The sequence below is a fragment of the Ranitomeya variabilis genome, chromosome 5 (genome assembly GCF_051348905.1).
Source record: "Ranitomeya variabilis isolate aRanVar5 chromosome 5, aRanVar5.hap1, whole genome shotgun sequence".
NCBI classification, from domain to species: domain Eukaryota; kingdom Metazoa; phylum Chordata; class Amphibia; order Anura; family Dendrobatidae; genus Ranitomeya; species Ranitomeya variabilis.
In genome coordinates this window covers 474,865,750-474,885,621 of record NC_135236.1, presented here as the reverse complement: position 1 = coordinate 474,885,621, position 19,872 = coordinate 474,865,750, and the positions used below count along the sequence as shown (strand labels likewise).

The following is a 19,872-nucleotide window of genomic DNA, read 5'->3' as shown; positions in this document are numbered from 1 at the left end:
CGAAAGATGCCGGGAGGTCCAAACGAAAGGAAACAGGGTTAAGAATCTCCAAAATCCTATAAGGACCGATGAACCGAGGCTTAAATTTGGGAGAAGAAACCCTCATAGGAACAAAACGGGAAGACAACCACACCAAGTCCCCAACGCGAAGGTGGGGACCAACACGACGACGACGGTTAGCAAACTGCTGAGTCCTCTCCTGGGACAATTCCAAATTATCCACCACTTGTCCCCAAATCCGATGCAACCGATCCACCACCGCATCCACTCCAGGACAATCCGAAGATTCAACCTGACCAGATGAAAAACGCGGATGAAACCCTGAATTGCAAAAGAAAGGAGAAACCAAAGTGGCAGAACTAGCCCGATTATTAAGAGCAAACTCCGCCAACGGCAGAAAGGCAACCCAATCATCCTGATCCGCAGACACAAAACACCTCAAATAAGTCTCCAAAGTTTGATTAGTTCGCTCCGTCTGGCCATTGGTCTGAGGATGGAATGCAGACGAAAAGGACAAATCAATGCCCAACCTGGCACAGACTGCCCGCCAAAATCTAGACACGAACTGGGTACCCCTGTCAGAAACGATGTTTTCCGGAATACCATGCAAGCGAACCACATTTTGAAAAAACAGAGGGACCAACTCAGATGAGGAAGGCAACTTAGGCAATGGCACCAAATGAACCATTTTAGAAAAACGGTCACACACCACCCAGATGACAGACATCTTCTGAGAAACAGGGAGATCCGAGATAAAGTCCATAGAGATGTGCGTCCAAGGCCTCTTCGGAATAGGCAAGGGCAACAACAACCCACTAGCCCTAGAACAACAAGGCTTGGCCCGAGCACACACATCGCAAGACTGCACAAAAACACGCACATCTCGAGACAGGGAAGGCCACCAGAAGGATCTAGCCACCAAATCTCTGGTGCCAAAAATTCCCGGATGACCTGCCAGAGTAGAAGAATGAACTTCCGAGATGACTCTAGTGGTCCACTCGTCAGGAACAAACAGTCTACCAGACGGACAACGATCAGGTCTATCCGCCTGAAATTCTTGCAAAGCACGTCGCAAATCTGGAGAGACAGCAGACAAAACCACTCCATCCTTAAGGACACCAGCAGGTTCAGAATTCCCAGGAGAGTCAGGCTCAAAACTCCTAGAAAGAGCATCTGCTTTCACATTCCTAGAACCCGGTAAGTACGAGACCACAAAATTAAACCGGGAAAAGAACAACGACCAACGTGCCTGTCTAGGATTCAGGCGCCTGGCAGACTCCAAATAAATTAAATTCTTGTGATCAGTCAAAACTACCACCTGATGTCTGGCACCCTCAAGCCAATGACGCCACTCCTCAAATGCCCACTTCATGGCCAAAAGCTCCCGATTACCAACATCATAGTTTCGCTCGGCGGCCGAAAATTTTCGCGAAAAGAACGCACAAGGTCTCATCACTGAGCAGTCGGAACTTTTCTGCGACAAAACCGCCCCCGCTCCGATCTCGGAAGCATCGACCTCAACCTGAAAGGGAAGAGAAACATCAGGCTGGCGCAACACAGGGGTAGACAAAAAGTGGCGCTTAAGCTCCCGAAAGGCCTCCACGGCAGCAGGGGACCAATTGGCAACATCAGCACCCTTTTTAGTCAAATCCGTCAGAGGTTTAGCAACGCCAGAAAAACCAGCTATAAATCGACGATAAAAATTAGCAAGGCCCAAGAATTTCTGGAGACTCTTCAGAGAAGTAGGCTGCGTCCAGTCGTAAATAGCCCGAACCTTGACAGGGTCCATCTCAATAGAAGAAGGGGAAAAAATATACCCCAAAAATTTCCCTTCAACACTTCGTTTTCTCCTGCTTCAGCCCAAACAATTAACACTTTGTAGGCCGGTCATACTGTCATGGTTCCCAATGGCAAGGGAACGTAAAAAACACATAAGTAACGAACGAGCTCTCGGGTGATGGAAACTCGAGTTGACCGTGAGCTAAATCTACCACACAACTAACAGTAGCCAGGGAGCATACCTACGGCTTCCTATATGCCACGCGCCAGCCGGAGGACTAACTACGCCTGGTAGAGGAAGAAACAGACCTGGCTTACCTCTAGGGAAATACCCCAAAAGATGATAGCAGCCCCCCACATGTAATAACGGTGAATTAAGAGGAAAAGACATACACAGTATGAAAGTAGATTTAGCAAAGAGAGGTCCACTTACTAGATAGCAGAAGGATACAAAAGAGGACTTCACGGTCAACTGAAAACCCTTTCAAAAACCATCCTGAAATTACTTTAAGACTCCTGTGTCAACTCATGACACAGGAGTGGCAATTTCAGCCCGCAAGAGCTTCCAACTACAGAGGATTACAAAAACTGCAAACTGGACAAAAGGTACAAAACAAAAGGACAAAGTCCACTTAGCTGATCAGCAGACTAGTAGCAGGAACATGCAACCGAAGGCTCTGGTTACAATGATGACCGGCAAGGAAATGACTGGAGAGCAAGGCTAAATAGGAAACTCCCAAACACTGATGGAAGCAGGTGAACAGAAGAAGCAAAGTGCAAACAAGTCACCAGTACCACCAGCAACCACCAGGGGAGCCCAAAAAGCGGATACACAACAGGGAACTAGTCTGATTGCCGTATGTGGAGTCGGGAAGGAATTTTTTTCCCCAATGTGGATCTTACTCTTTGCCACATGTTTTTTTTTTGCCTTCCTCTGGATCAACACGTTAGGGCATGTTAGGTTAGGCTATGGGTTGAACTAGATGGACTTAAAGTCTTCCTTCAACCTTAATAACTATGTAACTATGTTACTTATTGGGCTGCTTGGCATCATTTTGATACAATCGCTGTTTTATCAGTAGGGGATTAGCACTAGAGAACTAGTAAGCCTGTAGTTAGGCAGTCCTCCATATTCATGAGCTCTGTATAACCCCAACACTAATTCTGATTGTCAGCTTTCTACAAAGAAAGATGCCAATCAGTGATGTGGGGGCGTTATACCAAGCTCAGCATTCAGAGAACTGATAGATCTGCAGCAGACAAACCAGTGAGATTATCAAAACTGCAGCAGGCAGCCCAATGAGTGACACATCACTAGAATCAGGGTCACTGCTAGTGATGAGCGAACATGCTCGCCACTCAATCATGAATCGAGGTGCTCGGGTACACATGTATGGCAAGCAATCCCCGCATGTTTATTGGCTGTCTAATAGCTGCAAAACATGAGGGATGGGGACTCGAGCTTGGTGCTTCAGCACCCGCGATACTCAGTGTGTACACGAGCACCACAATGCACGATCGAGTGGCGAGCACACTTGCTCAGCACTACTCACTGCCCCTAAATCATGTTGCTCTTAGACTGGGTAGTAAAAACTTGGTGGCAGATTCCCTTAAGGATGCATTTTTCATTATAACAAAACCATAGTTATTTATAGCAACCTTCCAAGGGACATGTCTGCACATGGTTGCATAACAATAAAAGGGCATCTATATTGAAGAGAAAGGGTCAGAAAAATTACCTATTGTATACATCCAGTTTTTATATTAAAGGGCCTTTCAATTTTCCAAAAAATGGCTCCCAGATGACTCGATACTTGTTCCAAAGACAAGGACAGATAGTCTTCATCCTCCCCCAGTCCAGCGTTGGTTCCCTGCCTCTGCTCGGGGGGGTGTATCCCTGAGCTTGGTGATTTATACCAGAGTTGCTGAGCTCAGTGATTGGCTGCAGCTGTCATGATGTACCATTGCAACCAAAACACAAGGATACTGCTGGACTGGGGGAGAGTGAATTTTATCTTAATTTGTTTTTATTGTTATTATCCAATTATTTTGAGACTGTTTTCTTGAAAATAGAAAATCCCTTTAAATGTATTTGAACTTTTTTTTGCGTGTCAGTATGTGATGAAGGGGGCTGGACGTGTACCTTATTTGTTTTCTAGGCCAATCAGACTCCACGCAACATCTATTAAACTGATCCAGACAGTCAACCCCTTTATCATGGACAGACAGGGCAGAAAAGCTTTCTAAATGTGTCGGAACAAATGTAGAAGTGGGGCTGCTAGGATTGGAAGAAAGGGTCTGAAATAAGAGAGTGCAGACTTGATTGGTAAAATTTATTAGGTTTCTTCCATCTGACAACCCCAATTCCAGGCCATGAAAATCCTAAATCCATGATCCATGCTGTTTCCTCTGCAGATTTTTGCAGCAATTTTTTTATTGTTGTCCTTTTTACAAATAATACCGCATAATTCTAATTAACTTTATTACTATCTAATTTCAGGTTCAAAAAGTGACCCAAGAGACAGCAGTGTTCGTGGGGTTATCACCTGGTACATTCTATACGTTCTCTGTTTGCACAGAGAAGCCTTTCTTCAGAGACAGTGTGCCCGTTGTGATCCATATTCAGACTGGTAGGTGTTTAAGAAGACAATGTGTCACCTCGTAGGGCAAGGGTCACAGTCTCACTATTCAAGCTTTATCCTACAGATTAACCGTTATTGGGGAACTTACCGTACATGAAAAACATGTCTCAGTTAGTAGTCTACCATTACCTATGGTAGGGTATAGGAATGCTATGGAGCCTAGGGTTAGGGAACTGGGCCCATGCGGAGTTGCTTCCTTCTCTTGCTTTGACTTTGGTGCCTGCAGCTGCCATGAGAAGGAGGTTACTGTATGCAAATGTATATAATTTCCACAAAGCTCAATAATAGCAGTGGAAATCTATATATGCAGTTATGATCCCTAGTGATGGCTGCATGTGGTCAGAAGAGCAGCGATCCAAAGAGATTTGGGATAAAATTAGAAATTTGGACCTGAAAAAATATACATGGGGGTTCATGCTTTCTGTCAGTACCTCTAGCCTCTATGAGCACCATAAATTATACTGATTACCACTTCTTTAATTAAGACAATATTTGCATTATGGTCACAAGAGTTATACATTGTGAAAAAAGTCAACGTCAATTAAGTGAAACTGGTTGTATCAGATAACAGGGTTTATAAAGGGGTTTTCCCACAAAGTTCATTGTGATCAACATTTTAATCAGTAGATCTTGGAATAATAAGAATTTCCACAATTAGATGTGTAATAAAATGTTCCTGTGCTGAGATAATCTTATACATGTGCCCCTGCTCTGTACTGTGTAATGGCCGTGTCTGATCTTACAGGGACATGATCTGATCACACCACAGCTCCTGGGCAGGGGAGGAAGCAAAAGAGAGTATACAGACAGGACAGTATGGGAGCACGGCTGATTCTTTTTTGAGATAAATCATTCCTTAAAAACAGACAGGGAAATGTGTTTATCACAAAGAAAGAATCAGCCGTGCTCCCATACTGTCCTGTCTGTATTCTCTCTTCCTCCCCTGCCCAGGAGCTGTGGTGTGATCAGATCATGACCCTGCACGGTCAGACACGGACATTACACAGCAGGGTCACATGTATAAGAATATCTCAGCACGTTTTTAAAACACATCCAAAATTCCAGACTGAGTAGACTATGGACAACAGCGGTAGTGTTTTTTTTTTTTTTTTTTTACAAAGCAGACCCTATTTGTCTCATACAACGGCAGTTTTAACCTAAATGGCCCTAATAAAGGTGACAGGGTTGAAGTAAAAAAAAATTCTTCCCGATTACATAAGGCAAGTAAATTTACTAAAATTAGCTTTTTTAATAAGTTTTTTGTTTAAATCAGTAATTTCTCATATTAATAATACAAACATTTAGTAAGTTCCTGTAGAGCTAAGTTACAATTTATGATCATGCTAATTTTGTTTTCTTAATATAATCGCATTCCTTGTCTATACAGAAGTTAATGCTCATTATTGTTTCCTATATTGTCTTTATTACAAGTTCCTAGTCCTGTGACCTACGTAAAGCACAAAACCGATACAGCATCAATATGTGTCTACTGGGAACTGGCGTCTGGTCAGTTTGATGGATTTATCATCTCCATAAAAGCTAAAAGCACCATGAAAACTGAAATAGTACAACCAAGTGAAAGGTATTTTTTCTATATATGTGTGTGTGTATATATATATATATATATATATATATATATATAATATAAACAAAAAAAAATGACACTATTTAGGGCTTATGTCCTGACCCTCTAAGTTCGGCGGCACATCCAAATCTGTCCCATAAGAGAATCATGGTGCGTTTTTTTTATGATCTTAGAGACGTTTTGCTTCCTTCTAATTATCTTCAAATAAGCCTCTTTTCAATTGTCTATTGATCCTCTATGGATAGCGACTTGGTGATGTAGAGATTGGTGTAATTTTTGTATTATTTCTATATATTTTTTATAATTTTTATAAGCGTTTAGTCAGCTACATAGGTGATTACCTTAACCAATATGGCGCCGTGGTCTTCAGAGCGACTCTGCGCAACTGCGGCTCTAAGCAGTATGGGTCTTTTTGACACAAACGTCACTGACATGCGCAGTCGATACATGAGGACGCCGAAGACCGGGCGTGCATAAAAAAGATATAATTGTAAGTTCGCTCTAATCATGTTTCATGGGACTGGGACACCTGGAGTTTTTCATTGACTGATTTAACATATTTTAATTATAATCACGTAACACTTAATGTTTTATATGTAGTAATAATGAATTTAAAAAGATCATTTCAATGTGCACAGATGCACTTTGTTCATCAACTGTCACTAAAGCACTTTTTATCAGTTTTTTATTATTACACTTAATGAATTTACTAATGAGAAATGTATGTGTTTTATATAAAAGTCTCACTCATGTGTTCACTGCTTGAAAAAGGATAATACATCCGAAACGTTGCCACGCCGTTTGGGCAATAAAGTCCACGTTTTTTCTTCAGTTTTTTGTGCTGTTTTCCTTTTTTTTTTGTTCTTATTGTTGGAAACCATTGGACTACTGGTTAGGAAAGCTTTGCATGATACTTGAGGTAATATCGGATGCTGTTCCAATTTTTTCCTATTATATATATATGGCCAAAAGTGTTGGCACTCTTGAAATTGTTCCAGAAAATGACACACATTTTGTTATACACATGTTTTTTTCCTTTATGTGTATTGGAACAACAACAAAAAAACATGGAAAAAAGGCAAATTGGACATTTCACACAAGACCCCAAAATGACCTGGACAAAATTATTAGCACCCTCAGCTTAATATTTGGTTGCACACCCTTTGGAATAAATAGCTGCAGTCACTTCCTATAACCATCAACAAGCTTCTTCTTACACATCTCAACTGGAATTTTGGACCACTCTTCTTGTGCAAACTGCTCCCGGTCTCTCATATTTGGAGGCTGTCTTCTCCCAATAGCAATTTTAAGATCTCTCCTCTGGTGTTTAATATGATTTAAATCCGGACTCATTGCTGTTTCAGACTAAATTGTGATCCCCAGTAAATTCATCCATTCATCCAGTAGCTACTTTCACTAGGTAGCAATGTAACAACATCTTTTAGTGTTCCTATTTTGTTATGTCAAGAAAATCATCAGCGACTACAGCTAAGGACTCAGTCGTTGGTATGTATAACTCATACATATCCTCCCATCCCGGCTCTGAAACCTGCAATACCTGCAGCACACAGTGCATGCGCTGGGCGGGTCTGCAGTCACTTAGAATGACTGCAAACATTTGGCCTGGGCCACCACTTTAAAGCATATACACATTTGGGGGCATGTTTTTACTTAAATGAATGTATTTGTGGCTATTACAGTTTTAACAATGTTGGCTTTTATTAATTATTTTGCACAATTTGCCTTTTAGAACCTCTGTCTATTGCTGGCTGCTGAACGATTTGAGAATCGCTCAGTGAGCTGATTTTGATAGCTGAGTCTATAAATCTCATCTTTCTTCTTCTGGGATGTTTTCAGCTGATTTAAGACCACTAAGTTCAACCTAATTTTCATGTGGTCATACAGTACAGACCAAAAGTTTGGACACACCTTCTCATTTAAAGATGTTTCTTTATTTTCATGACTATGAAAATTGTACATTCACACTGAAGGCATCAAAACTATGAATTAACACATATGGAATTATATACTTAACAAAAAAGTGTGAAACAACTGAAATTGTCTTATATTCTAGGTTCTTCAAAGTAGCCACCTTTTGCTTTGGTGACTGCTTTGCACACTCTTGGCATTCTCTTGATGAGCTTTAAGAGGTAGTCACCGGGAATAGTCTTCCAACAATCTTGAAGGAGTTCCCAGAGATGCTTAGCACTTGTTGGCCCTTTTGCCTTCACTCTGCGGTCCAGCTCACCCCAAACCATCTCGATTGGGTTCAGGTCTGGGGACTGTGGAGACCAGGTCATCTGGCGTAGCACCCCATCACTCTCCTTCTTGGTAAAATAGCCCCTACACAGCCTGGAGGTGTTTGGGGTCATTGTCTTGTTGAAAAATAAATGATGGTCCAACTAAACGCAAACCGGATGAAATAGCATGCCGCTGCAAGATGCTGTGGTAGCCATGCTGGTTCAGTATGCCTTCAATTTTGAATAAATCTCCAACAGTGTCACCAGCAAAGCACCCCCACACATCACACCTCCTCCTCCATGCTTCACAGTGGGAACGAGGCATGTAGAGTCCATCCGTTCACCTTTTCTGCATCGCACAAAGACACGGTGGTTGGAACCAAAGATCTCGAATTCAGACTCATCAGACCAAAGCACAGATTTCCACTGGTCTAATGTCCATTCCTTGTGTTCTTTAGCCCAAACAAGTCTCTTGTGCTTGCTGCCTGTCCTTAGCAGTGGTTTCCTAGCAGCTATTTTACCATGAAGGCCTGCTGCACAAAGTCTCCTCTTAACAGTTGTTGTAGAGATGTGTCTTCTGCTAGAACTCTGTGTGGCATTGACCTGGTCTCTAATCTGAGCTGCTGTTAACTTGTGATTTCTGAGGCTGGTGATTCAGATAAACATCCTCAGAAGCAGAGTTGACTCTTGGTCTTCCTTTCCTGGGGCGGTCCTCATGTAAGCCAGTTTCTTTGTAGCGCTTGATGGTTTTTGCCACTGCACTTGGGGACACTTTCAAAGTTTTGCCAATTTTTCGGACTGACTGACCTTCATTTCTTAAAGTAATGATGGCCACTCGTTTTTCTTTACTTAGCTGCTTTTTTCTTGCCATAAAACAAATTCTAACAATCTATTCAGTAGGACTATCAGCTGTGTATCCACCAGACTTCTGCACAACACAACTGATGATTCTAACCCCATTTATAAGGGAAGAAATCCCACTTATTAAACATGACAGGGCACGCCTGTGAAGTGAAAACCATTCCCGGTTACTACCTCTTGAAGCTCATCAAGAGAATGCCAAGAGTGTGCCCAGCAGTCATCAAAGCAAAAGGTGGCTACTTTGAAGAACCTAGAATATAAGACATATTTTTAGTTGTTTCACATTTTTTTGTTAAGTACCGTATATACTCGAGTATAAGCCGACCCGAGTATAAGCCGACCCCCCCTAATTTTGCCATAAAAAACTGGGAAAACTTATTGACTCGTGTATAAGCCTAGGGTGGAAAATGCAGCAGGTACCGGTGAATTTCAAAATTAAAAATAGATACTCCATACCGTTCATTATGGCCCCATAGATGCTCCACATAAAGCTGTGCCACATATAATGCTCTGCACCATTCATTATGGCCCCATAGATGCTCCACATAAAGCTGTGCCATATATACAATGCTCTGCACCGTTGCCCCATAGATAGCTGTGCCATATATATAATGCTCTGCACCGTTGCCCCATAGCTGTGCCATATATATAATGCTCTGCACCGTTGCCCCATAGCTGTGCCATATATATAATGCTCTGCACCGTTGCCCCATAGCTGTGCCATATATATAATGCTCTGCACCGTTGCCCCATAGCTGTGCCATATATATAATGCTCTGCACCATTGCCCCATAGCTGTGCCATATATATAGTGCTCTGCACCGTTGCCCCATAGCTGTGCCATATATATAATGCTCTGCACCGCTGCCCCATAGCTGTGCCATATAGTGCTCTGCACCGTTGCCCCATAGCTGTGCCATATATATAATGCTCTGCACCGTTGCCCCATAGCTGTGCCATATAGTGCTCTGCACCGTTGCCCCATAGCTGTGCCATATATATAATGCTCTGCACCGTTGCCCCATAGCTGTGCCATATATATAGTGCTCTGCACCATTGCCCCATAGCTGTGCCATATAGTGCTCTGCACCGTTGCCCCATAGCTGTGTCATATATATAATGCTCTGCACCGTTGCCCCATAGCTGTGCCATATATATAATGCTCTGCACCGTTGCCCCATAGCTGTGCCATATATATAGTGCTCTGCACCGTTGCCCCATAGCTGTGCCATATATATAATGCTCTGCACCGTTGCCCCATAGCTGTGCCATATATATAGTGCTCTGCACCGTTGCCCCATAGCTGTGCCATATAGTGCTCTGCACCGTTGCCCCATAGCTGTGCCATATATATAATGCTCTGCACCATTGCCCCATAGCTGTGCCATATATATAGTGCTCTGCACCGTTGCCCCATAGCTGTGCCATATATATAATGCTCTGCACCGCTGCCCCATAGCTGTGCCATATAGTGCTCTGCACCGTTGCCCCATAGCTGTGCCATATATATAATGCTCTGCACCGTTGCCCCATAGCTGTGCCATATAGTGCTCTGCACCGTTGCCCCATAGCTGTGCCATATATATATAATGCTCTGCACCGTTGCCCCATAGCTGTGCCATATAGTGCTCTGCACCGTTGCCCAATAGCTGTGCCATATATATAATGCTCTGCACCATTGCCCCATAGCTGTGCCATATATATAATGCTCTGCACCATTGCCCCATAGCTGTGCCATATAGTGCTCTGCACCGTTGCCCCATAGCTGTGTCATATATATAATGCTCTGCACCGTTGCCCCATAGCTGTGCCATATATATAATGCTCTGCACCGTTGCCCCATAGCTGTGCCATATATATAGTGCTCTGCACTGTTGCCCCATAGCTGTGCCATATATATAATGCTCTGCACCGTTGCCCCATAGCTGTGCCATATATATAGTGCTCTGCACCGTTGCCCCATAGCTGTGCCATATAGTGCTCTGCACCGTTGCCCCATAGCTGTGCCATATATATAATGCTCTGCACCATTGCCCCATAGCTGTGCCATATATATAGTGCTCTGCACCGTTGCCCCATAGCTGTGCCATATATATAATGCTCTGCACCGCTGCCCCATAGCTGTGCCATATAGTGCTCTGCACCGTTGCCCCATAGCTGTGCCATATATATAATGCTCTGCACCGTTGCCCCATAGCTGTGCCATATAGTGCTCTGCACCGTTGCCCCATAGCTGTGCCATATAGTGCTCTGCACCGTTGCCCCATAGCTGTGCCATATATTTATAATGCTCTGCACCGTTGCCCCATAGCTGTGCCATATAGTGCTCTGCACCGTTGCCCCATAGCTGTGCCATATATATAATGCTCTGCACCATTGCCCCATAGCTGTGCCATATATATAATGCTCTGCACCATTGCCCCATAGCTGTGCCATATAGTGCTCTGCACCATTGCCCCATAGCTGTGCCATATAGTGCTCTGCACCGTTGCCCCATAGATACTCCACATAAATCTGTGCCATTGCTGCTGCTGCAATAAAAAAAACAACACATACTCACCTCTCTTGCTTGCAGCTCCTCAGCGTCCTGTCCCGGCGTCTCTCCGCACTGACTGATCAGGCAGAGGGCGGCGCGCACACTATATGCGTCATCGCGCCCTCTGACCTGCACAGTCAGAGCGGAGAGACGCCGGGAAGATGGCGCGGCGCCCGGCGTGTGGAACGAGGGAAGGTAAATATGACATACTTACCTGCTCCCGGCGTCCCGCTCCTTCCCCCAGACAGCTGCTCTTCGGTGCCGCAGCCTCTTTCTCTATCAGCGGTCACCGGCACCGCTTCATTAGAGAAATGAATAGGCGGCTCCGCCCCTATGGGAGGTGGAGCAGCCTATTCATTTCTCTAATGAGCGGTCCCACGTGACCGCTCAGGGGAAGAGCTGCGGCACCCGGAGACCGTGGGACGGGCAGGGGGAGCGCCAGGAACGCCGGAACTAGGTGAGTATATGACAGTCCTCACCCGCCGACCCCACCATCGATCATGACTCGAGTATAAGCCGAGAGGGGCACTTTCAGCCCAAAAATTTGGGCTGAAAATCTCGGCTTATACTCGAGTATATACGGTATATAATTCCACATGTGTTAATTCATAGTTTTGATGCCTTCAGTGTGAATGTACAATTTTCATAGTCATGAAAATACAGAAAAATCTTTAAATAAGAAGGTGTGTCCAAACTTTTGGTCTGTACTGTACGTGCTTATACCTCTATAGAGTGACAACACTGTTCCTTCCTCCTGCTTTGTGACCTCACTTAGCACATTCATTCATGTTTGCAATTAATCCCTCTTAATTGTATAGCATCCTCTCGCTGTAACATCATTGTATGTATAATTCTTATCCAGTGACATCATTATATACATTAACCCTGTAAGAGTATAATGTGACTGTATTTGCATATTATTTAAAGCACACCTTACTGTGATAATGTTTAGAAAAATGTCTAAATAGCATAAAAATGAATATCTAACTTAAAACCTAAATATTCAAGTGTGACTCCAATATTCCTTTACTACAACTCCGAAAGCCTCAGGGGTCAAGAAAATACAGAAAAATCTTTAAATGAGATGTGTCCAAACTTTTGGTCTGTACTGTATATCAGCTGAGAGAAGCTCAGAAGAAAACACTGTAGATAAGATTTATAAACTCTCCTTTAAGGTACCTTCACACTAAACGATATCGCTAGCGATCCGTGACGTTGCAGCATCCTGGCTAGTGATATCGTTTAGTTTGACACGCAGCAGCGATCAGGATCCTGCTGTGATATCGCTGGTCGTTGAATAAAGTTCAGAACTTTATTTGGTCGTCAGACCGGCGTTTATCGTCAGGTTTGACACCAAAAGCAACGATACCAGCGATATTTTACGCTGGTAACCAGGGTAAATATCGGGTTACTAAGCGCAGGGCCGCGCTTAGTAACCTGATGTTTACCCTGGTTACCAGCGTAAAAGTAAAAAAACCAAACAGTACATACTCACCTGCGCGTCCCTTGCCGTCCGCTTCCTGCTCTGACTGAGCGCCGGCCCTAAAGTGAAAGTAAAAGCACAGCGGTGACGTCACCGCTCTGCTGTTAGGGCCGGCGCTCACACAGTGTAGGAAGCGGACGGCAGGGGACGCGCAGGTGAGTATGTACTGTTTGGTTTTTTTACTTTTACGATGGTAACCAGGGTAAACATCGGGTTACTAAGCGCGGCCCTGCGCTTAGTAACCCGATGTTTACCCTGGTTACCCGGGGACCTCGGCATCGTTGGTCGCTGGAGAGCGGTCTGTGTGACAGCTCTCCAGCGACCACACAGCGACGCTGCAGCGATCGGCATCGTGGTCGCTATCGCTGCAGCGTCGCTTAATGTGACGGTACCTTTAGAACCAGTTCACTGACAGATTCTCAGTTGGCTAATACCTACAGTATATGTGTGAAAAAAATGTTCTGATATAAGGACCAAAAAAATGGACGAGTGCCATGCTAGTGCAATCCGATTTTTCACTATTTGCATTATTTACATCCAAATGCAGTGCGATTCCTATCAGATTGCAATGCAATTTTAATATTAGCTTTTACATAGAGCAATTCTCTGTCATTTACACATAGTTTTCAATGGAAATATTCTTTAAAACACACACACATATATAGATAGATAGGTAGATAAAAAGCCGGCAATTAAGCAGCCACATACAGTAAATTCACAGCCGGACCTGACAGGATAGAATAGATGGATTATATACAGTATATACACATAGAATAGATAGATACAGTATATAGATGTCAGTGAAATATACAATTAGTACAGTGTGTGCAGCTTACTGTACATGTATTTAATTATTAAATGATTATTTTTCTGAAAAAATTGGAGGCCTCCCACATAATTTTTTTAACCAGCAGAGTGAAAGCCAGTGTCTGGGGGCAGATGTTTATAGCCTGGGAAGGGGGTAATACCTATGGAGCTTCCCAGGCTATTAATATCAGCTCACAGCTGTATACTTAGCCATTACTGTCTATTAAAATTGGGGACACCCCAAAAAATGATGTAGGGTCCCCCTATAATTCATAATTGATAACCAGCAAAGGCTAGGAAGACAGCTGTGGGCTGATATTAATAGCCTAGGAAAGGGCCATGGATATCGCCCCTTTATTAAGATTTATTAAAGTAGTCTGTGTCATACTTTCAATTAAAGGATTTTATTCTGTGTGTGTGTTTATACAATATGAATATGGGGTTAGTAATGGGGGCATCTTATTGATGCCACTCCATTACTAACCTCTGAGCTTGATGTCACCTGATAATACAAAGGTGAAATCAACCCCCCAACTATCACCCCACTAGCCACCGCATCAGGGCAAGTGGGAAGAGTGAGGCTAAGTGCCAGGTGTGCACATCTTAAAGATGGGCCTTTTCTGGGGTGGCTGAGAGCTGATGCTTTTACCCTGGGGTGGGGGCAATATCCATGTCCCCTTCTTAGGCTATTAACATCAGCCCGCAGCTGTCTGCCTAGTCTTTGCTGGTTATTAATTATAGGGGGACCCCAAGTCATTTTTTGGAGGTCCCCATTTTAATAGCCTGTAAAGGCTAAGTATACAGCTGTGAACTGATATTAATAGCCTGGGAAGCTCCATGGGTATTACCCCCTTCCCGGGCTATAAATATCTGCCCCCAGCCATCAGCTTTCCCTCTGCTGGTTAAGAAAATTACATAGGAGCCAATGCCATTTTTTTCAGAAAAATAATCTTTCAATAATTAAATACATGTACAGTGAGCTGCACACACTGCACTAATTGTATGTCACTGATATCTACTGTATATATCTAACTATTCTATGTGTATATACTGTATGTAATTTATCTATCCTATCCTATTGGGTCCTGCTGTGATTTTACTGTACACGGCTTCTGAATTGCCAGCTTTTCTTCCATCTATCTATGCATCTGTGTCACGGACATCTATATACTCTATCTATACATTCTATGTGTATACACTGTATGTAATCTATATATTCTTTCCTGTGGGTCCCAATGTTATTTTACTGTATGAGGCAGATGAATTGCCTGCTTTTCAAAAGAGATCAGTGTGTAAAAATCGGACAGCACTGGCTTGGGCCGAGTACTCTGCGATTTTTTGCATTGCCCACTCTCATCCGAGATACGCAGCAAACTGCAACATGCTGCGATTTTTTTCTCAGTACAATTTCAGCTGAGAAAAAAAAAACTGCTGATGAGCTGTAACCCCTGGAATAACATTGGTCAGAGTGCAATCCAATTTTTAGTATAGTCAGGTCCTTTGACTGTCCACAACTGCAACCTCCCAACCTGTCAGCAGTCCAACTATGATTGGTATTTTAAACAGACTGTCAATTGGGTGTGATTAAAGTTTCCAAGGCAGGCCTAGTCTAGAGGACACCTTGCCAGACTTGTCCTGCCTCATTAACATATAGGGACTAATGAGCAGCAGAATAAGAGCATGTGCAAACAATGTTGTTTAGACACTGGTGTATCACCATAGTTTTTGTTATAGAAAGATACTTCAGGAAAATATTGACGGTGTTTTTGCTGTTGCGTCTTCTTTGATGTCTTTTGTGTCATTTTTGCAATGGCTTTGCTAGTGACTTTTTTTTTTTTTATTTCATAGCTAAGATAATAGATGTTTAAAAGTGAAAGCTGCCAGAAGAATGAACTCGTCACTTCGTTTTCAAACAAATAAAGAAAAAAATAATTTAATTGCACTTCCATACAAAAAAAGTAATGTTTTTATTACATATTCATTTAAAAACAAGAGATTCCATCACGAGGTTAAAATCTTACCCGTTTCTGACGTACATTATGCCCTTAGTCATAGGAATTTTCTTTGTCGGTTCTAGTAGCTGAGCTTCACCAGCAGAAATTGGCACACATTCATCAATTTTCCGGTGAACAACATTGGCGCGATTACCTTCTTTATTTCTTTTTTCTACGTCACTTCTTTTTAGCCTTTTCAAGGCTTTCAAAGCCTAAAGTGATTAAAAGAAGTGACAAAGGATGTAACATATGTACAACATTTTGACATTGCATACGTTATTTATTTTTTGTGGTTTTTTTGTGTGCTTTCAAAGAGGAATCCACCTAAAAAAAAGTCTCCTGCACATCGCCTAAAAGTACATAACATAAAAACATTAATAAGGCACATAAATGATGTCATCATAATACAGAAATCGGCATACTTACAGCTGTAATAGCAGTTGGGAACAGTTGGGGGACCTGACAGTTTCCCTTTTCCCTTTAACTCATTCTGCAGCCAGCAATAGACAGTAGCACACAGAAGCTATAAAAAACAAATGGTACAACATTTTTAATGAAACTTAATTGCAAAATGATTTTCAATTTAAGATACATGCATTAAAAAAAAAATTGACCAAAACATATTGCCGAAAAGGTTTCCATATATTGAAGCTTACTCTCCAATTTCGTAGCTTTTTATATGACATTTCAGTGTTGTAAAAGTTTTCTTGTGGTTGTTCCCTAGCACATATAACTAACTTGCAATTTTTTTGTGTTTTATAGACAGTTTCTTTTTAATGACCTATTACCTGGCACTGAATATGTTATCAGCATTGTAACAACATGTGGATCGAAGCATAGCTCTCCTGCTGTTATACAGATCAGTACAGGTAAATTGTATAAAGCATTGAAGCTTACATTAAAATTGAAAGCACATTGAGATACAATACAGAACCTAGCTGGTGAGCCATTTTACAGATCCATAACATGTCCATGTAAATGACCCATAGGGCCAAATTCTAGGAGCAAACTCATGCAACATAACCATAGTATTTAACTAAAGTATAAAATGTAGGTACCTTGCATTGTAGATCCTGAGCCACCATCAGCTCTAGAGGTTCTTGGTCAAGAGGAACATTCCATTTACTTTTCTTGGAAGCCACCGCGTGGAGGGCATGAGAAGTTTCAAGTGAGTGGTTAAGAAATGCAAATGTAGCATATATTTGGTGTTTTTGTGTGTATTGCATGGAACATAATTTAACAATCCTAAAAATATAGATATTTCAATCTGAGAAAAAAGTGTTTACCTGCAGTCCTATGCAAAAACTCAGTATACTGTAAAACAATTACTCAGCTCAACCGGTATTTTACATGTTCATAAGCAATCCCCAGCATCAGATCTTTAAAGTGAACCTGTCAGCAGGATTGTGCTCAGTAACCTACAGGCAGTGTCAGATCGGCACCATTATACTGAATACAATGATGCCTTGGTTGATGAAAAATGTCCTGTGGTTGTTGCGGAATCTTTATTTTCCGTTTTCCGTTAATGAGATTCAGGGAGGTGCTGTCTGTAGGGACATGACTATATAGTGTCAGATCGCTGATCTGACACTTAGCACAGCACTGTGTCAGATCAGCAATCTGATAGGCACTGCAGGAGGCTGGCTGGCGCCTACTCTGAGCAGGCGCTTGCAAGCCACCTCCATGCAGGACCCGGAAGGAGCCCGTGGCCATTTTGAATCCGGGGCCTGCAGGGAGGAGGAAGTAGGAGACCCTCGAAGCAATGCGATCACATCGCGTTTACTCCGAGGGTCTCAGGGAAGCACGCAGGAAGCCCCCTCCCTGCGCGATGCTTCCCTATACCGCCAGAACGCTGCAATCATGTTTGATCGCAGTGTTCCAGGGGTTAATGTGCCAGGAGCGGTCCGTGACCACTCCTGGCACATAGTGCCGCATGTCAGCTGTGATAGTCAGCTGACACCCGGCACCGATCGGCCGCGCTCCTCCCCGTGAGCGCGGCTGATCGGTGATGACGTACTATCCCATTGGTGGTCATATGGGCCCATACCACCTCGAAGGGATAGTACGTCATGTCAGAAAGGGGTTAAACAAAAATAGACAAAAAAAGTGCACGTAATTGGTATTGCTGCATTCAGAGTGACCCGATCTATGAAACAGGCATGTTATTTATTCCGTTCTGTGAACGCTGTAAAATAAATAATAAAAAGAATGCAAAAAATATCATTTTTTCCTCATGCTAACTCACTAAAAAGTGAATGAAAAATGAACAAAAAGTCTTATGTAAAAATTAAAAAAATTGCCCAAACAAGAACACCACAAAACATTAGCCTTAATATGGCTTATTTGGCAAAAAAAACAAAAATGTTACAACTCTCAGAACATGATGATGCAAAATCAAATTCATTTTTGTAAAATATTGATTTTAGTGTGTAAACTAGCAAAGCATAAAAAACCCAAATAAATCTGGTATTGCTGTAATCGTACCGAGCCAACGAACTAATCAGTCTTATCACTTTTACTGCACAGTTAACGGCACAAAAAATGGAAAATAATTGCTGGTTTTTGCTTTCTGTGTCTGAAAAACGTGAATGAAAAGCGATGAAAAAATAATATGTACTCAAAAATGGTACCAAAAAAACTGCAGCTCGTCCTGCAAAAAACAGGCCCTCATCCAGCTCTGTTTGCAAAGAAAATAAAAAGTTATAGAGACGAAAAATATACTTTTTATAAAAAAGCATTTTTAAATCTGGTATCACTGTAATCACACCAGTTCTACCTCACAAAAATCAGAATAAGCAAACAAGGAGATCTCAGGTGCACTGACTATATAAACCACATATCAATAGGAAAACCTATACACATGGATGAATAATTTGTATAGGGTGCCGCAAAACTGCATAGAAATGACATAACCACAAAAAGAAAAGAAAAAGCCTATGCATAAATCAGCGCACACCTAAGTATGTCAAACAATTGATTAGAAAAATATAAACAACCTTTATTAAGCAAAAAACAAGGACAAAAACACATCAATCAATTAAAATCAATTAAAACCATGTGGAAACACCACCCTTCCCCCTGGAGGAAAAATATAGCCAAAATGGGGTCCAATCCCGTATAAATAATACATAACAATATTTACAAAAATGACATATTATGGCACATCAAGGTAAGCAGGTACAGTGTAATAACATACAAATTCTCCCTATCAGACAATATAACAAAAATTGGGCGTCCCAATTGTAAAGCTCAATAACATACCCTTCGTCCCTGACGAAGCTGCACAGAGGCAGATTTCTCCCCACTTTTTCCCCCTGGCGTCCTGCCCCCTGACATTTTGGAGGCTGCTCGTCCTCCTTTTGGCTCCTAGGGTATGTTATTGAGCTTTACAATTGGGGATTTCATAGCGCTTTTATCAGCCATTATTATTGTGCTGCTGCTTTCTTGCGCTACATATATCCCTTGGCTTTCCTTGGACTCATAGCCTCTGTTACCAACTGGTACCACTTATTCTCTTTTGGGCTGAAATTGGTTTTGACTATCTTATTGGGGACGCCCAATTTTTGTTATATTGTCTGATAGGGAGAATTTGTATGTTATTACACTGTACCTGCTTACCTTGATGTGCCATAATATGTCATTTTTGTAAATATTGTTATGTATTATTTATACGGGATTGGACCCCATTTTGGCTATATTTTTCCTCCAGGGGGAAGGGTGGTGTTTCCACATGGTTTTAATTGATTTTAATTGATTGATGTGTTTTTGTCCTTGTTTTTTGCTTAATAAAGGTTGTTTATATTTTTCTAATCAATTGTTTGACATACTTAGGTGTGCGCTGATTTATGCATAGGCTTTTTCTTTTCTTTTTGTGGAAAAATCAGAATAAGGCTAGGCTCCCATTTACCCTGCCCTCTCCACTGAGTGCTTACATCTGGGCTTCTG

At 42.2% G+C, this 19,872-nt stretch overlaps 1 protein-coding gene across 1 annotated transcript in view; it reads left to right on the top strand.

Annotated features, from left to right (window-relative positions):
* Positions 1-4,288: 4,288 nt before the first annotated feature.
* PTPRQ (protein tyrosine phosphatase receptor type Q) overlaps positions 4,289-19,872 on the top strand; it is a 677,639-nt gene continuing 662,055 nt past the window's right edge. Inside the window, exons 1-4 of the mRNA XM_077265498.1 lie at positions 4,289-4,409; positions 5,853-6,003; positions 16,690-16,796; positions 16,998-17,095. Coding sequence (XP_077121613.1) covers positions 5,972-6,003; positions 16,690-16,796; positions 16,998-17,095 — 237 coding nt within the window. The 5' untranslated portion in view covers positions 4,289-4,409; positions 5,853-5,971. The remainder of the gene's footprint in view (positions 4,410-5,852; positions 6,004-16,689; positions 16,797-16,997; positions 17,096-19,872) is intronic.